Here is a 24,717-nt window from a genome sequence, read left to right as displayed (position 1 = left end):
GATACATATTATATATGGATATTAGATGTATGATAGAGAGATATGAGATGGATGGATAGATACATATTATATATAGATATTAGATGTATGATAGAGAGGTATGAGACGGATGGATAGATACATATTATATATAGATATTAGATGTATGATAGAGAGGTATGAGATGGATGGATAGATACATATTATATATGGATATTAGATGTATGATAGAGAGGTATGAGACGGATGGATAGATACATATTATATATGGATATTAGATGTATGATAGAGAGGTATGAGATGGATGGATAGATACATATTATATATAGATATTAGATGTATGATAGAGAGATATGAGATGGATGGATAGATACATATTATATATAGATATTAGATGTATGATAGAGAGGTATGAGATGGATGGATAGATACATATTATATATGGATATTAGATGTATGATAGAGAGGTATGAGATGGATGGATAGATACATATTATATATGGATATTAGATGTATGATAGAGAGATATGAGACGGATGGATAGATACATATTATATATAGATATTAGATGTATGATAGAGAGGTATGAGACGGATGGATAGATACATATTATATATAGATATTAGATGTATGATAGAGAGGTATGAGACGGATGGATAGATACATATTATATATGGATATTAGATGTATGATAGAGAGGTATGAGATGGATGGATAGATACATATTATATATGGATATTAGATGTATGATAGAGAGATATGAGATGGATGGATAGATACATATTATATATAGATATTAGATGTATGATAGAGAGATATGAGATGGATGGATAGATACATATTATATATGGATATTAGATGTATGATAGAGAGGTATGAGACGGATGGATAGATACATATTATATATGGATATTAGATGTATGATAGAGAGATATGAGATGGATGGATAGATACATATTATATATAGATATTAGATGTATGATAGAGAGATATGAGATGGATGGATAGATACATATTATATATAGATATTAGATGTATGATAGAGAGATATGAGATGGATGGATAGATACATATTTATATATGGATATTAGATGTATGATAGAGAGGTATGAGATGGATGGATAGATACATATTATATATGGATATTAGATGTATGATAGAGAGGTATAAGATGGATGGATAGATACATATTATATATAGATATTAGATGTATGGATAGAGAGGTATGAGATGGATGGATAGATACATATTATATATGGATATTAGATGTATGATAGAGAGATATGAGATGGATGGATAGATACATATTATATATAGATATTAGATGTATGATAGAGAGGTATGAGATGGATGGATAGATACATATTATATATGGATATTAGATGTATGATAGAGAGATATGAGATGGATGGATAGATACATATTATATATAGATATTAGATGTATGATAGAGAGATATGAGATGGATAGATAGATACATATTATATATAGATATTAGATGTATGATAGAGAGGTATGAGATGGATGGATAGATACATATTATATATAGATATTAGATGTATGATAGAGAGGTATGAGATGGATGGATAGATACATATTATATATGGATATTAGATGTATGATAGAGAGGTATGAGATGGATGGATAGATACATATTATATATAGATATTAGATGTATGATAGAGAGGTATGAGATGGATGGATAGATACATATTATATATAGATATTAGATGTATGATAGAGAGGTATGAGATGGATGGATAGATACATATTATATATAGATATTAGATGTATGATAGAGAGGTATGAGACGGATGGATAGATACATATTATATATAGATATTAGATGTATGATAGAGAGGTATGAGACGGATGGATAGATACATATTATATATAGATATTAGATGTATGATAGAGAGGTATGAGATGGATGGATAGATACATATTATATATAGATATTAGATGTATGATAGAGAGGTATGAGACGGATGGATAGATACATATTATATATAGATATTAGATGTATGATAGAGAGGTATGAGATGGATGGATAGATACATATTATATATGGATATTAGATGTATGATAGAGAGATATGAGATGGATAGATAGATACATATTATATATAGATATTAGATGTATGATAGAGAGGTATGAGATGGATGGATAGATACATATTATATATGGATATTAGATGTATGATAGAGAGGTATGAGACGGATGGATAGATACATATTATATATGGATATTAGATGTAGGATAGAGAGATATGAGACGGATGGATAGATACATATTATATATGGATATTAGATGTATGATAGAGAGGTATGAGCCGGATGGATAGATACATATTATATATGGATATTAGATGTATGATAGAGAGGTATGAGACGGATGGATAGATACATATTATATATGGATATTAGATGTATGATAGAGAGGTATGAGATGGATGGATAGATACATATTATATATGGGTATTAGATGTATGATAGAGAGGTATGAGATGGATGGATAGATACATATTATATATGGGTATTAGATGTATGATAGAGAGGTATGAGATGGATGGATAGATACATATTATATATGGGTATTAGATGTATGATAGAGAGGTATGAGATGGATGGATAGATACATATTATATAAAGATATTAGATGTATGATAGAGAGATATGAGACGGATGGATAGATACATATTATATATAGATATTAGATGTATGATAGAGAGGTATGAGACGGATGGATAGATACATATTATATATAGATATTAGATGTATGATAGAGAGATATGAGATGGATGGATAGATACATATTATATATAGATATTAGATGTATGATAGAGAGGTATGAGATGGATGGATAGATACATATTATATATGGATATTAGATGTATGATAGAGAGGTATGAGACGGATGGATAGATACATATTATATATGGGTATTAGATGTATGATAGAGAGGATGAGATGGATGGATAGATACATATTATATATGGATATTAGATGTATGATAGAGAGATATGAGATGGATGGATAGATACATATTATATATGGATATTAGATGTATGATAGAGAGGTATGAGACGGATGGATAGATACATATTATATATAGATATTAGATGTATGATAGAGAGGTATGAGATGGATGGATAGATACATATTATATATAGATATTAGATGTATGATAGAGAGATATGAGACGGATGGATAGATACATATTATATATAGATATTAGATGTATGATAGAGAGATATGAGATGGATGGATAGATACATATTATATATAGATATTAGATGTATGATAGAGAGGTATGAGATGGATGGATAGATACATATTATATATAGATATTAGATATATGATAGAGAGATATGAGACGGATGGATAGATACATATTATATATGGATTATTAGATGTATGATAGAGAGGTATGAGATGGATGGATAGATACATATTATATATGGGTATTAGATGTATGATAGAGAGATATGAGATGGATGGATAGATACATATTATATATGGGTATAGATGTATGATAGAGAGGTATGAGATGGATGGATAGAATATTATATATAGATATTAGATGTATGATAGAGAGATATGAGACGGATGGATAGATACATATTATATATGGATATTAGATGTATGATAGAGAGGTATGAGATGGATGGATAGATACATATTATATATGGATATTAGATGTATGATAGAGAGGTATGAGATGGATGGATAGATACATATTTATATTAGATATTAGATGTATGATAGAGAGGTATGAGATGGATGGATAGATACATATTATATATAGATATAAGATGTATGATAGAGAGATATGAGATGGATGGATAGATACATATTATATATAGATATTAGATGTATGATAGAGAGGTATGAGATGGATGGATAGATACATATTATATTAGATATTAGATGTATGATAGAGAGGTATGAGATGGATGGATAGATACATATTATATATAGATATTAGATGTAGGATAGAGAGGTATGAGACGGATGGATAGATACATATTATATATAGATATTAGATGTATGATAGAGAGGTATGGACGGATGGATAGATACATATTATATATGGGTATTAGATGTATGATAGGAGGTATGAGACGGATGGATAGATACATATATATATATGGATATTAGATGTATGATAGAGAGGTATGAGACGGATGGATAGATACATATTATATATGGGTATTAGATGTATGATAGAGAGGTATGAGATGGATGGATAGATACATATTATATATAGATATTAGATGTATGATAGAGAGGTATGAGACGGATGGATAGATACATATTATATATGGATATTAGATGTATGATAGAGAGGTATGAGATGGATGGATAGATACATATTATATATAGATATAGATGTATGATAGAGAGGTATGAGACGGATGGATAGATACATATTATATATAGATATTAGATGTATGATAGAGAGATATGAGATGGATGGATAGATACATATTATATATGGATATTAGATGTATGATAGAGAGGTATGAGATGGATGGATAGATACATATTATATATGGGTATTAGATGTATGATAGAGAGGTATGAGATGGATGGATAGATACATATTATATATAGATATTAGATGTATGATAGAGAGATATGAGATGGATAGATAGATACATATTATATATGGATATTAGATGTATGATAGAGAGGTATGAGATGGATGGATAGATACATATTATATATAGATATTAGATGTATGATAGAGAGATATGAGATGGATGGATAGATACATATTATATATAGATATTAGATGTATGATAGAGAGATATGAGATGGATGGATAGATACATATTATATATAGATATTAGATGTATGATAGAGAGGTATGAGATGGATGGATAGATACATATTATATATAGATATTAGATGTATGATAGAGAGATATGAGATGGATGGATAGATACATATTATATATGGATATTAGATGTATGATAGAGAGATATGAGATGGATGGATAGATACATATTATATATGGATATTAGATGTATGATAGAGAGATATGAGATGGATGGATAGATACATATTATATATGGATATTAGATGTATGATAGAGAGATATGAGATGGATGGATAGATACATATTATATATGGATATTAGATGTATGATAGAGAGGTATGAGATGGATGGATAGATACATATTATATATAGATATTAGATGTAGGATAGAGAGGTATGAGACGGATGGATAGATACATATTATATATAGATATTAGATGTATGATAGAGAGGTATGAGATGGATGGATAGATACATATTATATATAGATATTAGATGTATGATAGAGAGGTATGAGATGGATGGATAGATACATATTATATATAGATATTAGATGTAGGATAGAGAGGTATGAGACGGATGGATAGATACATATTATATATAGATATTAGATGTATGATAGAGAGGTATGAGATGGATGGATAGATACATATTATATATAGATATTAGATGTATGATAGAGAGGTATGAGATGGATGGATAGATACATATTATATATGGATATTAGATGTATGATAGAGAGGTATGAGACGGATGGATTGATACATATTATATATGGGTATTAGATGTATGATAGAGAGGTATGAGATGGATGGATAGATACATATTATATATAGATATTAGATGTATGATAGAGAGGTATGAGACGGATGGATAGATACATATTATATATAGATATTAGATGTATGATAGAGAGATATGAGATGGATGGATAGATACATATTATATATGGATATTAGATGTATGATAGAGAGGTATGAGATGGATGGATAGATACATATTATATATGGATATTAGATGTATGATAGAGAGGTATGAGATGGATGGATAGATACATATTATATATAGATATTAGATGTATGATAGAGAGGTATGAGATGGATGGATAGATACATATTATATATAGATATTAGATGTATGATAGAGAGGTATGAGACGGATGGATAGATACATATTATATATAGATATTAGATGTATGATAGAGAGATATGAGATGGATGGATAGATACATATTATATATGGATATTAGATGTATGATAGAGAGGTATGAGATGGATGGATAGATACATATTATATATGGATATTAGATGTATGATAGAGAGATATGAGATGGATGGATAGATACATATTATATATGGATATTAGATGTATGATAGAGAGATATGAGATGGATGGATAGATACATATTATATATGGATATTAGATGTATGATAGAGAGGTATGAGATGGATGGATAGATACATATTATATATAGATATTAGATGTATGATAGAGAGGTATGAGATGGATGGATAGATACATATTATATATAGATATTAGATGTATGATAGAGAGGTATGAGATGGATGGATAGATACATATTATATATAGATATTAGATGTATGATAGAGAGTTATGAGATGGATGGATAGATACATATTATATATAGATATTAGATGTATGATAGAGAGGTATGAGACGGATGGATAGATACATATTATATATAGATATTAGATGTATGATAGAGAGATATGAGATGGATGGATAGATACATATTATATATGGATATTAGATGTATGATAGAGAGGTATGAGATGGATGGATAGATACATATTATATATGGATATTAGATGTATGATAGAGAGATATGAGATGGATGGATAGATACATATTATATATGGATATTAGATGTATGATAGAGAGATATGAGATGGATGGATAGATACATATTATATATGGATATTAGATGTATGATAGAGAGGTATGAGATGGATGGATAGATACATATTATATATAGATATTAGATGTATGATAGAGAGGTATGAGATGGATGGATAGATACATATTATATATGGATATTAGATGTATGATAGAGAGATATGAGATGGATGGATAGATACATATTATATATGGATATTAGATGTATGATAGAGAGTTATGAGATGGATGGATAGATACATATTATATATGGATATTAGATGTATGATAGAGAGGTATGAGACGGATGGATAGATACATATTATATATGGATATTAGATGTATGATAGAGAGTTATGAGATGGATGGATAGATACATATTATATATGGATATTAGATGTATGATAGAGAGATATGAGATGGATGGATAGATACATATTATATATGGATATTAGATGTATGATAGAGAGATATGAGATGGATGGATAGATACATATTATATATGGATATTAGATGTATGATAGAGAGGTATGAGATGGATGGATAGATACATATTATATATAGATATTAGATGTATGATAGAGAGGTATGAGATGGATGGATAGATACATATTATATATGGATATTAGATGTATGATAGAGAGATATGAGATGGATGGATAGATACATATTATATATGGATATTAGATGTATGATAGAGAGTTATGAGATGGATGGATAGATACATATTATATATGGATATTAGATGTATGATAGAGAGATATGAGATGGATGGATAGATACATATTATATATAGATATTAGATGTATGATAGAGAGGTATGAGATGGATGGATAGATACATATTATATATAGATATTAGATGTATGATAGAGAGGTATGAGATGGATGGATAGATACATATTATATATAGATATTAGATGTATGATAGAGAGATATGAGATGGATAGATAGATACATATTATATATGGATATTAGATGTATGATAGAGAGATATGAGATGGATGGATAGATACATATTATATATAGATATTAGATGTATGATAGAGAGGTATGAGATGGATGGATAGATACATATTATATATAGATATTAGATGTATGATAGAGAGGTATGAGATGGATGGATAGATACATATTATATATAGATATTAGATGTATGATAGAGAGGTATGAGATGGATGGATAGATACATATTATATATGGATATTAGATGTATGATAGAGAGGTATGAGATGGATGGATAGATACATATTATATATAGATATTAGATGTATGATAGAGAGGTATGAGATGGATGGATAGATACATATTATATATGGATATTAGATGTATGATAGAGAGGTATGAGATGGATGGATAGATACATATTATATATAGATATTAGATGTATGATAGAGAGGTATGAGATGGATGGATAGATACATATTATATATGGGTATTAGATGTATGATAGAGAGGTATGAGACGGATGGATAGATACATATTATATATAGATATTAGATGTATGATAGAGAGATATGAGATGGATGGATAGATACATATTATATATGGATATTAGATGTATGATAGAGAGGTATGAGATGGATGGATAGATACATATTATATATAGATATTAGATGTATGATAGAGAGGTATGAGATGGATGGATAGATACATATTATATATGGATATTAGATGTATGATAGAGAGGTATGAGACGGATGGATAGATACATATTATATATAGATATTAGATGTATGATAGAGAGATATGAGATGGATGGATAGATACATATTATATATGGATATTAGATGTATGATAGAGAGGTATGAGATGGATGGATAGATACATATTATATATGGATATTAGATGTATGATAGAGAGGTATGAGATGGATGGATAGATACATATTATATATAGATATTAGATGTATGATAGAGAGGTATGAGATGGATGGATAGATACATATTATATATGGATATTAGATGTATGATAGAGAGATATGAGATGGATGGATAGATACATATTATATATGGATATTAGATGTATGATAGAGAGGTATGAGATGGATGGATAGATACATATTATATATAGATATTAGATGTATGATAGAGAGGTATGAGATGGATGGATAGATACATATTATATATGGATATTAGATGTATGATAGAGAGGTATGAGACGGATGGATAGATACATATTATATATGGATATTAGATGTATGATAGAGAGATATGAGATGGATGGATAGATACATATTATATATGGGTATTAGATGTATGATAGAGAGGTATGAGATGGATGGATAGATACATATTATATATAGATATTAGATGTATGATAGAGAGATATGAGATGGATAGATAGATACATATTATATATAGATATTAGATGTATGATAGAAAGGTATGAGATGGATGGATAGATACATATTATATATGGGTATTAGATGTATGATAGAGAGATATGAGATGGATGGATAGATACATATTATATATGGATATTAGATGTATGATAGAGAGGTATGAGATGGATGGATAGATACATATTATATATGGGTATTAGATGTATGATAGAGAGGTATGAGATGGATGGATAGATACATATTATATATAGATATTAGATGTATGATAGAGAGGTATGAGATGGATGGATAGATACATATTATATATGGGTATTAGATGTATGATAGAGAGATATGAGATGGATAGATAGATACATATTATATATGGGTATTAGATGTATGATAGAGAGATATGAGATGGATGGATAGATACATATTATATATGGATATTAGATGTATGATAGAGAGGTATGAGACGGATGGATAGATACATATTATATATAGATATTAGATGTATGATAGAGAGATATGAGATGGATGGATAGATACATATTATATATGGATATTAGATGTATGATAGAGAGGTATGAGATGGATGGATAGATACATATTATATATGGATATTAGATGTATGATAGAGAGGTATGAGATGGATGGATAGATACATATTATATATAGATATTAGATGTATGATAGAGAGATATGAGATGGATGGATAGATACATATTATATATAGATATTACATGTATGATAGAGAGATATGAGACGGATGGATAGATACATATTATATATAGATATTAGATGTATGATAGAGAGTTATGAGATGGATGGATAGATACATATTATATATAGATATTAGATGTATGATAGAGAGGTATGAGACGGATGGATAGATACATATTATATATAGATATTAGATGTATGATAGAGAGATATGAGACGGATGGATAGATACATATTATATATAGATATTAGATGTATGATAGAGAGATATGAGACGGATGGATAGATACATATTATATATGGATATTAGATGTATGATAGAGAGTTATGAGATGGATGGATAGATACATATTATATATAGATATTAGATGTATGATAGAAAGGTATGAGATGGATGGATAGATACATATTATATATGGATATTAGATGTATGATAGAGAGGTATGAGACGGATAGATAGATACATATTATATATGGATATTAGATGTATGATAGAGAGGTATGAGACGGATGGATAGATACATATTATATATAGATATTACATGTATGATAGAGAGATATGAGATGGATGGATAGATACATATTATATATAGATATTACATGTATGATAGAGAGGTATGAGATGGATGGATAGATATGAGTAGGAAAGTTTAGAGCAGCTCAGGTGAATTAGGGTGCAAAATCTGTAAAACCCCAGCGAGGGTCTTCTGTACACAGAGACAGCAGCACTCCAAAATATGAAGAGAACAGGGTGTCGTTTTATTCCATTTTCTACCTGTTTTCTCCATATTTTGGAGTGCTGCTGTCTCTTAGGATTATAGATGGATAACTTCTATATTTCTTTCCCCTGTCAGGAATGTTTCATCCTGGATCAAGCTGGAATAAAGATCTTTGTATGGAAAGGAAAAAATGCGTCAAATGAGGAGAAGCAGCACGCCATGCAGAGGGCGCTGGTGAGCGCTGGGGGCTACTGCCCATGTATACACGGGATATTCTATGGGTTACTCATGTATCACTCCTATTGCTTACTTTTTCTTTTTTTTGTGAGACTTTTTGCAGTTTTGCAACTTTTTAGGTGCAGATTCAAGCAGCGTATCAAAGTTATCTGCCTCAAGGATTTAATGCAGGTGCCGACTTTTATTGTGGGACTTTTGGGCTTGTAAATGTCCTATTCTCGTGCCTAATAAGTCACAAAACAGAGCACAGACCAGGACTTACTTTTGGTAAACTTCTATTTGGGACTAAAAAGTTGCACACCCCAAAAAGTCTCCAAAGTGAAACTAAACGGGCAGCTCATCACATGTATCACAAAGGGGGAAAACTTAAGATACATTGTAATGATTGAGGAGCCAACTACAGAAAACTTGAAAAGTGGCAACCCAAAAACTATGACCCATGTGCGCCCGTGACCTTCTGACAATCCCCCTCCTCCTACACTCGCTGTAGTTAGAAAAATTAACATTTTGACCTTTATTTTTTAATAATCAGAGTTTCATCAAAGCCAAGAACTACCCCCCATCCACTAACATTGAGGTCCAGAACGATGGCTCAGAATCCGCAGTATTTAAGCAACTTTTCCAAAAATGGAGCACAAAGGATCAGACTGTCGGGCTCGGAAAGACCAGCACTGTGGGAAAAGTCGGTAAGTCCATCACTTAGAACCACAGTAGTACAAGGCATTTTAGGAGAGATGCTCCCGCTCCCAGCAGCGTAGAGTATTTAAGTAAATGAGAGGATGTAATTCTATTGATACAAGTTAAACCTTCCCTTACAGCAAAAGTGGAACAAGTAAAGTTTGATGCCTTCTCAATGCACGCGAGACCGGACATAGCCGCACAGCAGAAGATGGTGGACGATGGGTCTGGAGAAGCAGAGGTAATAATATCATGTCTGACCATTTCAATAACCACCAAAAAAGTTCTATATGTACCAGAGATAACGAGTGACGTCACTAGGAGTGTATACTGAATCTCCGGGACGCCGGTGCAGAGACGTTGTAAGCACCGCATGGGTTATGTTATTTTGTTTGTTGTTTTTAAAGGGATATGTAGCGAGTGTCCATTGAGTAGAAAGAATAATCTCTGCCTACAGTATATAATGGTGCGCACACTGAGTATACACGTCATATGTAAGTGGGGGACCACCTGTCGTGTGATCCGTACACTGAGTATACACGTCATATGTAAGTGGGGGGCCACCTGTCGTGTGATCCGCACACTGAGTATACACGTCATATGTAAGTGGGGGACCACCTGTCGTGTGATCTGCACACTGAGTATACACGTCATATGTAAGTGGGGGACCACCTGTCGTGTGATCCGTACACTGAGTATACACGTCATATGTAAGTGGGGGGCCACCTGTCGTGTGATCCGTACACTGAGTATACACGTCATATGTAAGTGGGGGACCACCTGTCGTGTGATCCGCACACTGAGTATACACGTCATATGTAAGTGGGGGACCACCTGTCGTGTGATCCGCACACTGAGTATACACGTCATATGTAAGTGGGGGACCACCTGTCGTGTGATCCGTACACTGAGTATACACGTCATATGTAAGTGGGGGACCACCTGTCGTGTTATCCGTACACTGAGTATACACGTCATATGTAAGTGGGGGACCACCGGTCGTGTGATCCGCACACTGAGTATACACGTCATATGTAAGTGGGGGACCACCGGTCGTGTGATCCGCACACTGAGTATACACGTCATATGTAAGTGGGGGACCACCTGTCGTGTGATCCGCACACTGAGTATACACGTCATATGTAAGTGGGGGACCACCGGTCGTGTGATCCGCACACTGAGTATACACGTCATATGTAAGTGGGGGACCACCGGTCGTGTGATCCGCACACTGAGTATACACGTCATATGTAAGTGGGGGACCACCTGTCGTGTTATCCGTACACTGAGTATACACGTCATATGTAAGTGGGGGGCCACCTGTCGTGTGAATCTAGATCAAGTATTCCAGTATCCATTGTATCTTCAGTTTACTTCGGATCATCTTATTGTCTTGTTCTCATTATGTTTTTGTCAGTGTTGATACTGACATTTATAATAAATGTAGGAAAGTCATTGGCGGATTCGTAATATCTGTTACAAATGAGATTAGATCCAAACCATAAAACTATGGACAACAACTGCTGTAATACTGCCTCCAAAAGAGGATTATTATTCCAGTCTGCACTGGGGCAGAGAGAGTTCATTATATCAGTCTGTAGTTACTATTGTGAGCCCCGGGAATATTTCAGGGCGTCCTGTGTATAGTAACGTGTTGTGTTACCTGTAATACTTGGTGTATCAGGCAATCACCTGCAGCGTTACTTCCCTTTAGATAACTTTATTCCTTTCCTCAGGTGTTCAGGATCGAGAATCTGGAGCTGGTTCCAGTAGAAAAACAATGGATCGGACATTTCTATGGTGGAGACTGTTACCTGATTCTCTACAAGTACCAGGTCAACAACAAGTATCATTACATCCTCTACATATGGCAGGTGAGAGACTGACACGACATACAAAAGTCTATCTATCTATCTCCTATCTATCTATCTATCTATCTATCTATCTATCTATCTATCTCCTATCTATCTATCTATCTATCTATCTATCTATCTATCTATCTCCTATCTATCTATCTATCTATCTATCTATCTCCTATCTATCTATCTCCTATCTATCTCCTATCTATCTATCTATCTATCTATCTATCTATCTATCTATCTCCTATCTATCTCCTATCTATCTATCTATCTATCTATCTATCTATCTCCTATCTATCTAACTATCTATCTATCTATCTATCTCCTATCTATCTATCTGTCTATCTATCTATCTCCTATCTATCTATCTATCTATCTCCTATCTATCTCCTATCTATCTATCTATCTATCTATCTATCTATCTATCTATCTATCTATCTATCTATCTTCTATCTATCTATCTATCTCCTATCTATCTAACTATCTATCTATCTATCTATCTCCTATCTATCTATCTGTCTATCTATCTATCTCCTATCTATCTATCTATCTATCTCCTATCTATCTCCTATCTATCTATCTATCTATCTATCTATCTATCTATCTATCTATCTATCTATCTATCTTCTATCTATCTATCTATCTATCTCATATCTATCTATCTCCTATCTATCTATCTATCTATCTATCTATCTATCTATCTCCTATCTATCTATCTATCTATCTATCTCATATCTATCTATCTCCTATCTATCTATCTATCTATCTATCTATCTCCTATCTATCTATCTATCTATCTATCTATCTATCTCCTATCTATCTATCTATCTATCTATCAATCTATCTATCTATCTATCTATCTATCTATCTATCTATCTCATATCTATCTATCTCCTATCTATCTATCTATCTATCTATCTCCTATCTATCTATCTCCTATCTATCTATCTCCTATCTATCTATCTATCTATCTATCTATCTCCTATCTATCTATCTATCTATCTATCTATCTATCTATCTCCTATCTATCTATCTATCTATCTATCTATCTATATATCTATCTCCTATCTATCTATCTCCTATCTATCTATCTATCTATCTATCTATCTATCTATCTCCTATCTATCTATCTATCTATCTATCTATCTCCTATCTATCTATCTATCTCATATCTATCTATCTATCTATCTCCTAGCTATCTATTTATCTATCTATCTATCTCCTATCTATCTATCTATCTATCTATCTATCTATCTCCTATCTATCTATCTATCTATCTATCTATCTATCTATATATCTATCTCCTATCTATCTATCTATCTATCTATCTATCTATCTCCTAGCTATCTATTTATCCATCAATATATACTATCTATTTAGATCATATCTAACTATTGATCCATCGAAGTTATTTATATCTATCTATCTCATATGTATGTGTGTCTCATCCGGATATGTATCCCCAGGGCCGCCATGCTACCCAGGATGAGATTGCAGCATCCGCGTTTCAAGCTGTGGCCCTGGATCAGCAATATGGGGGAGAACCAGTTCAGGTGTTGGTGGCGATGGGGAAGGAGCCCGCGCACCTCATGGCTATATTTAAAGGCAAGCTGGTGGTGTATGAGGTAAGTGTCCACAGCTGATACATTGTTACGGTGTAAGAAGCTCTGATTGGTGAATCACCTGGACATCTCTGGGTCCATCATGTCCTGTGTGTGAATTGTAGATCTCTGGCTCAGTCCTGCACATTGTGTTTGTTCTGTAGGGTGGCACCTCCCGCACTGAGAGCGATTATACGCCCCCCGAGGTGCGGCTCTTCCATGTGCATGGCACCAATGAATACAACACCAAGGCCTTCGAGGTGCCAGTCCGCGCCTCATCTCTGAACTCTAATGATGTGTTTGTCCTGAAGACCAAGGGGACCTGCTACCTGTGGTGCGGCAAGGTAACTCCAACCACCAGGAACCCCTCCGACCCTGTGTGTGCCGTGCACTAAAGTTTTCTGGAATTTGGATTGATTTTGATTGATTTCATTTTGATGTGTGATCCACAGGGGTGCAGCGGCGATGAGAGAGCGATGGCCAAGCATGTGGCAGACATAATCTCCAGAGGGGAGAAGATTGTGGTGGCCGAGGGACAGGAGCCAGCGGAGTTCTGGTTGGCACTAGGTGGCAAGAGCCAGTATGCCAGCAGTAAGAGGTAAAGCAGAGACCCACGCTGTATAATGCCTCCTCGGTGCCCCATCACATGCTATATGCCCCTTATGTGACCCCCAAAACAGTGTAACTTCTTTACCTGAACATTTTATGGTGTAATGTCCTATTAATGGCTTCCCCATACAGTATAAAGTTCCCTACAGTAAAATATCCCATTAATAACCTACCCAGAAAATATAATGCCCCCCTCCCAAATGACATCATATCACACAATAGATTGCCCTTAGTGTAATGCACCAGTGCCCTCCCTACCAACTATGGCCTCCCATTGCCAGTAGAATCTTTGAGACTGGGCTATCCTTAGGAATCTGGGATGGTATGAATTAGTAATGCAAAATGTAAATTATAAAAGTAATATTGTGGGGCAACTGATGAGATCCTGATTATGGCACAAGTGCACAACCTCCGGAATAGACAAACAGCTACGTGAAAATATTATGTAGTCCAGAAGCCACCACTAGGGGGAGCTAGGAGCTAACTTCATCATGTTATCACAGAGTTCACTGTTTAGTCTGCAGTCTGCTCCACAGCTCCCTCCAGTGGTGACTTCATACCATCCAGAATTTGAACATTGAAGAATATTCCTATTGGTTATCCATAGCAATTGTTATAGAATATTGTTCTTGTTCTAGGCAGCAGGAAGAGGTCCTGGACATCAACCCACGACTGTATGAGTGCTCAAACCAAACCGGAACCTTCCGCGCCACAGAAATTTCTGAGTTCAACCAGGATGATCTGGATGAAGATGATGTCTTCCTATTGGATGTTTGGGATCAAGTAAGGAGGAAATATTCCTGTCAGTCACAATCCAGAAGAATTAAGTTGTATATTATTACGTTTTCCTGAAAGTTATAGGACAGTCCCTAATTTTCAAGAGAGTCCTGGAAAATTTGGACTTAACCAACCCTGCCTGTGGGGGGCCCCACTTAGATTAGGGGTGGGACTCGATTGTCGGAAGATGGGTCCAGGGGTTTGGCTTATTATTCATCATTATTGTATGTATCTTTAGGGGTCTTTTACCCATAGTGTAACCCATTCAATTGCTTGGGGCCCCAGAGATCCGAGGGCCCCTACACCAAAGTCCTCAGGATACAGAAGGTTAAGCAGAGCAGGGGGCAATAGACACAGAGTTGTACATTTTATTTGTTCCTTGTAGGTTTTCTTATGGATCGGCAAGAACGCGAATGAATCAGAGAAGAAAGACGCAGCAATCACGGCTCAGGAGTATCTGAAGACTCATCCCGGAAGTCGTGACATTAACACTCCCATTATTGTGGTGAAGCAAGGATTCGAACCCCCAACATTCACAGGATGGTTCCATGCATGGGATCCATTCAAATGGGAGGTAAGTCACCTGTCTATGAGCTGATCCCTCTACTAGGACCTCCATTGGGGTTTATAACTTTGCAGAAAGTTTAGAAGTGTCCAGCAGTGCCCCCGCAGGGAACATTCAGTATTACATCTTTCTGACTGAAATCAATGACCTTTCTATTCATAGTATTGAGACACTGAATCCTCCTTGGAACGATTTCTATTAGAGTGGAAATTAATATATTTGTCTTATATTACAGAATGCAAAATCCTACGAGGACCTGAAAGCCGAACTGGGAGATGACAATGCGATTGAAAATATCTCTGAAGTAAGGATCACACAAAGATGGCTCCAAGGATCCTTTAAGCCTGGAGTCCCCCTCTATTCCACCTCCCACCCCCACCTAAAAGGCTTTTGATACATTTCTGAAACATCTGAAACATTTCTGAGTCACCAGAAAATCCTTATATTGTAACATTGTAGCTGGTGAGGGAGGAGGGGGGGCGGCATCTGCAGACTGCTGAGATTTCTCGCTGGGAGAGGGGAATGAAGAGCAAAGAACATGTTGGGTTATTTATCATCAGGCAATGATGTGGCTTTTGCCCTTTAATAAATCTCTCAGCAGAATCGGATTAAAAAAAAAATTATTGGAAAATAATAAAAAATTAATTGCATGAATAGTGACATTAACTCAGGGGGGGGTGGTAGTGATTTTTATTTTTTAAATTAGAATTGGGATAATCCTATGATAAATGCCCCCCGAGGAGTCTAATAGGCGATTATTTCTAAGGAATTTAAAGATTTTCAATAAAATTAACAGTATGACCCCCCCCCCCTGTCATCTAGATAATTTACAATGCAGATGATGAGGTTCCTACACAAGACAAAAATATTCTCTTCTATCATCTCATTATTCTGAAGATTGCATTATATTGTTTATTAATAACATGACCTCTCTATTTATAATAGGAATTTAACAGAACTCAACTGGACTCTTTTACATCTCAAACCAACTTTGGATCTCTAGTGTTCCAGAGCTACCCACCTGACTTACTGGTTAATAAGACTGCAGAGGAATTACCTACCGGAGTGGACCCTTGCCGAAAGGAGGTGAGAGTAGATGTCTAATAATGGCCACATCTCTGTACTGGAGACTTACAAATGTGAAAATAATCATCTACATAAAACTACTATAATACTGCCCCCTACGTACAAGAATATAACTACTATAATACTGCCCCCTATGTACAAGAATATAACTACTATAATACTGCCCCCTATGTACAAGAATATAACTACTATAATACTGCTCCCTATGTACAAGAATATAACTACTATAATACTGCCCCCTATGTACAGGAATATAACTACTATAATACTGCGGCCTATGTACAAGAATATAACTACTATAATACTGCTCCCTATGTACAAGAATATAACTACTATAATACTGCCCCTATGTACAAGAATATAACTACTATAATACTGCCCCCTATGTACAAGAATATAACTACTATAATACTGCCCCCTATGTACAAGAATATAACTACTATAATACTGCCCCCTATGTACAGGAATATAACTACCATAATACCGCCCCCTATGTACAAGAATATAACTACTATAATACTGCCCCCTATGTACAAGAATATAACTACTTTAATACTGCCCCCTATGTACAGGAATATAACTACTATAATACTGCCCCCTATGTACAGGAATATAACTACTATAATACTGCCCCCTATGTACAGGAATATAACTACTATAATACTGCCCCCTATGTACAGGAATATAACTACTATAATACTGCCCCCTATGTACAGGAATATAACTACTATAATACTGCCCCCTGTGTACAAGAATATAACTACTATAATACTGCCCCCTATGTACAGGAATATAACTACTATAATACTGCCCCCTATGTACAGGAATATAACTACTATAATACTGCCCCCTATGTACAGGAATATAACTACTATAATACTGCCCCCTATGTACAGGAATATAACTACTATAATACTGCCCCCTATGTACAGGAATATAACTACTATAATACTGCCTCCTATGCACAGGAATATAACTACTATAATACTGTTCCCTATGTACAGGAATATAACTACTATAATACTGCCCCCTGTGTACAGGAATATAACTACTATAATACTGCCTCCTATGCACAGGAATATAACTACTATAATACTGCCTCCTATGTACAGGAATATAACTATTATAATACTGCCCCCTATGTACAAGAATATAACTACTATAATACTGCCCCCTATGTACAGGAATATAACTACTATAATACTGCCCCTATGTACAAGAATATAACTACTATAATACTGCCCCCTATGTACAGGAATATAACTACTATAATACTGCCTCCTATGTACAGGAATATAACTACTATAATACTGCCCCCTATGTACAAGAATATAACTACTATAATACTGCCCCCTGTGTACAAGAATATAACTACTATAATACTGCCCCCTATGTACAAGAATATAACTACTATAATACTGCCCCCTATGTACAAGAATATAACTACTATAATACTGCCCCCTATGTACAAGAATATAACTACTATAATACTGCCCCCGATGTACAAGAATATAACTACTATAATACTGCCCCCTATGTACAGGAATATAACTACTATAATACTGTCCCCTATGTACAGGAATATAACTACTATAATACTGCCCCCTATGTACAAGAATATAACTACTATAATACTGCCCCCTATGTACAGGAATATAACTACTATAATACTGCCCCCTATGTACAGGAATATAACTACTATAATACTGCCCCCTATGTACAGGAATATAACTACTATAATACTGCCCCCTATGTACAGGAATATAACTACTATAATACTGCCCCCTATGTACAGGAATATAACTACTATAATACTGCCCCCTATGTACAAGAATATAACTACTATAATACTACCCCCTATGTACAAGAATATAACTACTATAATACTACCCCCTATGTACAGGAATATAACTACTATAATACTGCCCCCTATGTACAGGAATATAACTACTATAATACTGCCCCCTATGTACAAGAATATAACTACTATAATACTGCCCCCTATGTACAGGAATATAACTACTATAATACTGTCCCCTATGTACAGGAATATAACTACTATAATACTGCCCCCTATGTACAGGAATATAACTACTATAATACTGCCCCCTATGTACAGGAATATAACTACTATAATACTGCCCCCTATGTACAGGAATATAACTACTATAATACTGCCCCCTATGTACAGGAATATAACTACTATAATACTGCCCCCTATGTACAGGAATATAACTACTATAATACTGCCCCTATGTACAGGAATATAACTACTATAATACTGCCCCTATGTACAGGAATATAACTACTATAATACTGCCCCCTATGTACAAGAATATAACTACTATAATACTGCCCCCTATGTACAGGAATATTACTACTATAATACTGCCCCCTATGTACAGGAATATAACTACTATAATACTGCCTCCTATGTACAAGAATATAACTACTATAATACTGCCCCCTATGTACAGGAATATAACTACTATAATACTGCTCCTATGTACAGGAATATAACTACTATAATACTGCCCCGATATGTACAGGAATATAACTACTATAATACTGCCCCCTATGTACAAGAATATAACTACTACAATACTGCCTCCTATGTACAGGAATATAACTACTATAATACTGCCCCCTATGTACAAGAATATAACTACTATAATACTGCCCCCTATGTACAAGAATATAACTACTACAATACTGCCTCCTATGTACAGGAATATAACTACTATAATACTGCCACCTATGTACAGGAATATAACTACTATAATACTGCCCGCTATGTACAGGAATATAACTACTATAATACTGCCCCCTATGTACAAGAATATAACTACTATAATACTGCCCCTATGTACAGGAATATAACTACTATAATACCACCCCCTATGTACAAGAATATAACTACTACAATACTGCCTCCTATGTACAGGAATATAACTACTATAATACTGCCCCCTATGTACAAGAATATAACTACTATAATACTGCCCCCTATGTACAGGAATATAACTACTATAATACTGCCCCCTATGTACAGGAATATAACTACTATAATACTGCCCACTATGTACAAGAATATAACTACTATAATACTGCCCCCTATGTACAATAATATAACTACTATAATACTGCCCCCTATATACAGGGATATTACTACTATAATACTGCCCCCTATGTACAAGAATATAACTACTATAATACTGCCCCCCATGTACAGGAATATAACTACTATAATACTCCCCCCTATGTACAGGAATATAACTACTATAATACTCCCCCCTATGTACAGGAATATAACTACTATAATACTGCCCCCTATGTACAGGAATATAACTACTATAATACTGCCCCCTATGTACAAGAATATAACTACTATAATACTGCCCCCTATGTACAAGAATATAACTACTATAATACTGCCCCCTATGTACAGGAATATAACTACTATAATACTGCCCCTATGTACAGGAATATAACTACTATAATACTGCCCCTATGTACAGGAATATAACTACTATAATACTGCCCCCTATGTACAAGAATATAACTACTATAATACTGCTCCCTATGTACAGGAATATAACTACTATAATACTGCCCCCTATGTATAGGAATATAACTACTATAATACTGCCCCCTATGTACAGGAATATAACTACTATAATACTGCCCCCTATGTACAGGAATATTACTACTATAATACTGCCCCCTATGTACAGGAATATAACTACTATAATACTGCCTCCTATGTACAAGAATATAACTACTATAATACTGCCCCCTATGTACAGGAATATAACTACTATAATACTGCTCCTATGTACAGGAATATAACTACTATAATACTGCCCCGATATGTACAGGAATATAACTACTATAATACTGCCCCCTATGTACAAGAATATAACTACTACAATACTGCCTCCTATGTACAGGAATATAACTACTATAATACTGCCCCCTATGTACAAGAATATAACTACTATAATACTGCCCCCTATGTACAAGAATATAACTACTACAATACTGCCTCCTATGTACAGGAATATAACTACTATAATACTGCCACCTATGTACAGGAATATAACTACTATAATACTGCCCGCTATGTACAGGAATATAACTACTATAATACTGCCTCCTATGTACAGGAATATAACTGCTATAATACTGCCCCCTATGTACAGGAATATAACTACTATAATACTGCCCCCTATGTACAAGAATATAACTACTATAATACTGCCCCTATGTACAGGAATATAACTACTATAATACCACCCACTATGTACAAGAATATAACTACTATAATACTGCCCCTATGTACAAGAATATAACTACTATAATACTGCCCCCTATGTACAGGAATATAACTACTATAATACTGCCCCCTATGTACAGGAATATAACTACTATAATACTGCCCCCTATGTACAGGAATATAACTACTATAATACTGCCCCCTATGTACAGGAATATAACTACTATAATACTGCCCCCTATGTACAAGAATATAACTACTATAATACTGCCCCCTATGTACAATAATATAACTACTATAATACTGCCCCCTATATACAGGGATATTACTACTATAATACTGCCCCCTATGTACAAGAATATAACTACTATAATACTGCCCCCCATGTACAGGAATATAACTACTATAATACTCCCCCCTATGTACAGGAATATAACTACTATAATACTGCCCCCTATGTACAAGAATATAACTACTATAATACTCCCCCCTATGTACAGGAATATAACTACTATAATACTGCCCCCTATGTACAGGAATATAACTACTATAATACTGCCCCCTATGTACAGGAATATAACTACTATAATACTGCCCCCTATGTACAAGAATATAACTACTATAATACTGCCCCCTATGTACAGGAATATAACTACTATAATACTGCCCCCTATGTACAGGAATATAACTACTATAATACTGCCCCTATGTACAAGAATATAACTACTATAATACTGCCCCCTATGTACAAGAATATAACTACTATAATACTGCCCCCTATGTACAGGAATATAACTACTATAATACTGCCCCCTATGTACAGGAATATAACTACTATAATACTGCCCCTATGTACAAGAATATAACTACTATAATACTGCCCCCTATGTACAAGGATATAACTACTATAATACTGCCCCCTATGTACAGGAATATAACTACTATAATACTGCCCCCTATGTACAAGAATATAACTACTATAATACTGCCCCCTATGTACAAGAATATAACTACTATAATACTGCCCCCTATGTACAGGAATATAACTACTATAATACTGCCCCCTATGTACAAGAATATAACTACTATAATACTGCCCCCTATGTACAGGAATATAACTACTATAATACTGCCCCCTATGTACAGGAATATAACTACTATAATACAGCCTCTATCCCTCTCCTGTAAGTTTGTAGCTCAGTGACTTCTGTTCTGTGTTCCAGGAGTATCTGAATGCTGCAGATTTCTCGGCTATATTCGGGATGTCTCGGGAGGATTTCCAGGCGTTGCCCGAGTGGAAGAGACAGAATCTCAAGAAAACAAATGGACTCTTCTGAATATTCTATATTATTTTTTTTCTTTACTTTTATCCCAATAAACAGCTTTGTCTTCTCTACTCCGTCCAAAAGAAGACAAGTGAATGAGATGTCGCTGTATCCTGGGGGCACAGTAAGCAGATAAAACCAAGTTCTGAGGAATTCAGTGTTTTTAGGGAAAAAAAACAAAAATAAAAATCTTATAAATAAATGTGCGTGTATGTGTCCATTAAAGGAATCTGCACCATCGCATTTACAATCACCAAATTTTGCAGAGCCTGTGACACAGGGAACGTCATAGACTAGATTTTAAGCCAAAATCCATTTATATACTGGAGCCTTTGTCCGCTGCTGCTGTGACAGTTGGAAGCTGAGCCCTGATTGGTTGCTGTTTTGCCACGGGTCATTAATATGGGCTCTGAACTGTGATTAGTTACTATGGGCTATATAAATATATAAAGAGATAGTCAAAGTAACAGACAGTGACAGTCAGAGACAGACAGACATGGTCAGATAAACACAGACAGTCGGAGACAGACAGAGACAGACGTAGTCAGATAAACAGAGACAGTAAGTGACAGCGACAAAGACAGAGACAGACAGTAAGAGAAAACCAGTCAGCGACAGTTAGAGACAGAAACAGAGACAGTCGGAGACAGAGAAAGTCGTAAAGAGACAGAGAGACAGTCAGAGGTATAGATACACAGAAAATATTTTTGTGAACCCATTCTATATTGTTAAAGCTAAGAAAAGTTATTTACTATCCCGGGCAACGCCACGAGCTACAGCTAGTATACAGCTAGTATACAGCTAGTATATTTATATTAGTCATATAATGACAAAGAAACATTTAATTATCCACTTTATTCAATAACCATCACCAAATATTATTATACAATGTATTCAGCCCTTTTATGTAAGCCCCGCCCCCTTATAGAGGCTCCTTTGCCATGATGTATAATTCGCCTTCCCCAGGTTGGCGACATCTTCAGTGAATAATATGTTTTGCCAAAAAAATGGGTGCGAGCCTCCGTTTTAGCTGTTTTGCACAAATCTCAATGCATATAAACAGTGACGAGAAAATTGGGCGCGGCTTAGTCAGCGAGGATCATTACATTCAATGACAGATAGCAGTGATGTTTATGTGAATACCAATACAATTATATGGGACTAAGTTATTATCGACCATAATCTGTGACTCCAGTATTATAAGAAATTATTCCAATCTTTGTTTATACAACAATATGGCA

At 34.3% G+C, this 24,717-nt stretch overlaps 2 protein-coding genes across 4 annotated transcripts in view; one reads left to right on the top strand and one right to left on the bottom strand.

Annotated features, from left to right (window-relative positions):
* Positions 1-23,678, top strand: part of VIL1 (villin 1) — a 79,555-nt gene extending 55,877 nt beyond the window's left edge. For all 3 annotated transcript variants that reach the window (XM_072122391.1, XM_072122390.1, XM_072122392.1), the window contains exons 9-20: positions 10,599-10,697; positions 11,233-11,386; positions 11,519-11,619; positions 13,115-13,252; positions 14,704-14,862; positions 15,003-15,182; positions 15,291-15,436; positions 16,086-16,230; positions 16,610-16,798; positions 17,025-17,093; positions 17,735-17,875; positions 23,375-23,678. In XM_072122391.1, the coding sequence (XP_071978492.1) occupies positions 10,599-10,697; positions 11,233-11,386; positions 11,519-11,619; positions 13,115-13,252; positions 14,704-14,862; positions 15,003-15,182; positions 15,291-15,436; positions 16,086-16,230; positions 16,610-16,798; positions 17,025-17,093; positions 17,735-17,875; positions 23,375-23,488 (1,635 nt within the window). In that variant the 3' untranslated portion in view covers positions 23,489-23,678. The remainder of the gene's footprint in view (positions 1-10,598; positions 10,698-11,232; positions 11,387-11,518; positions 11,620-13,114; positions 13,253-14,703; positions 14,863-15,002; positions 15,183-15,290; positions 15,437-16,085; positions 16,231-16,609; positions 16,799-17,024; positions 17,094-17,734; positions 17,876-23,374) is intronic.
* Positions 1-24,717, bottom strand: part of LOC140075952 (uncharacterized) — a 364,396-nt gene that overhangs the window by 261,444 nt on the left and 78,235 nt on the right. The gene's annotated exons all lie outside the window — the stretch shown is intronic.

This window comes from Engystomops pustulosus, chromosome 8, assembly GCF_040894005.1.
Source record: "Engystomops pustulosus chromosome 8, aEngPut4.maternal, whole genome shotgun sequence".
Taxonomy (NCBI): Eukaryota; Metazoa; Chordata; class Amphibia; order Anura; family Leptodactylidae; genus Engystomops; species Engystomops pustulosus.
This window is presented reverse-complemented; position numbering and strand designations above follow the sequence as displayed.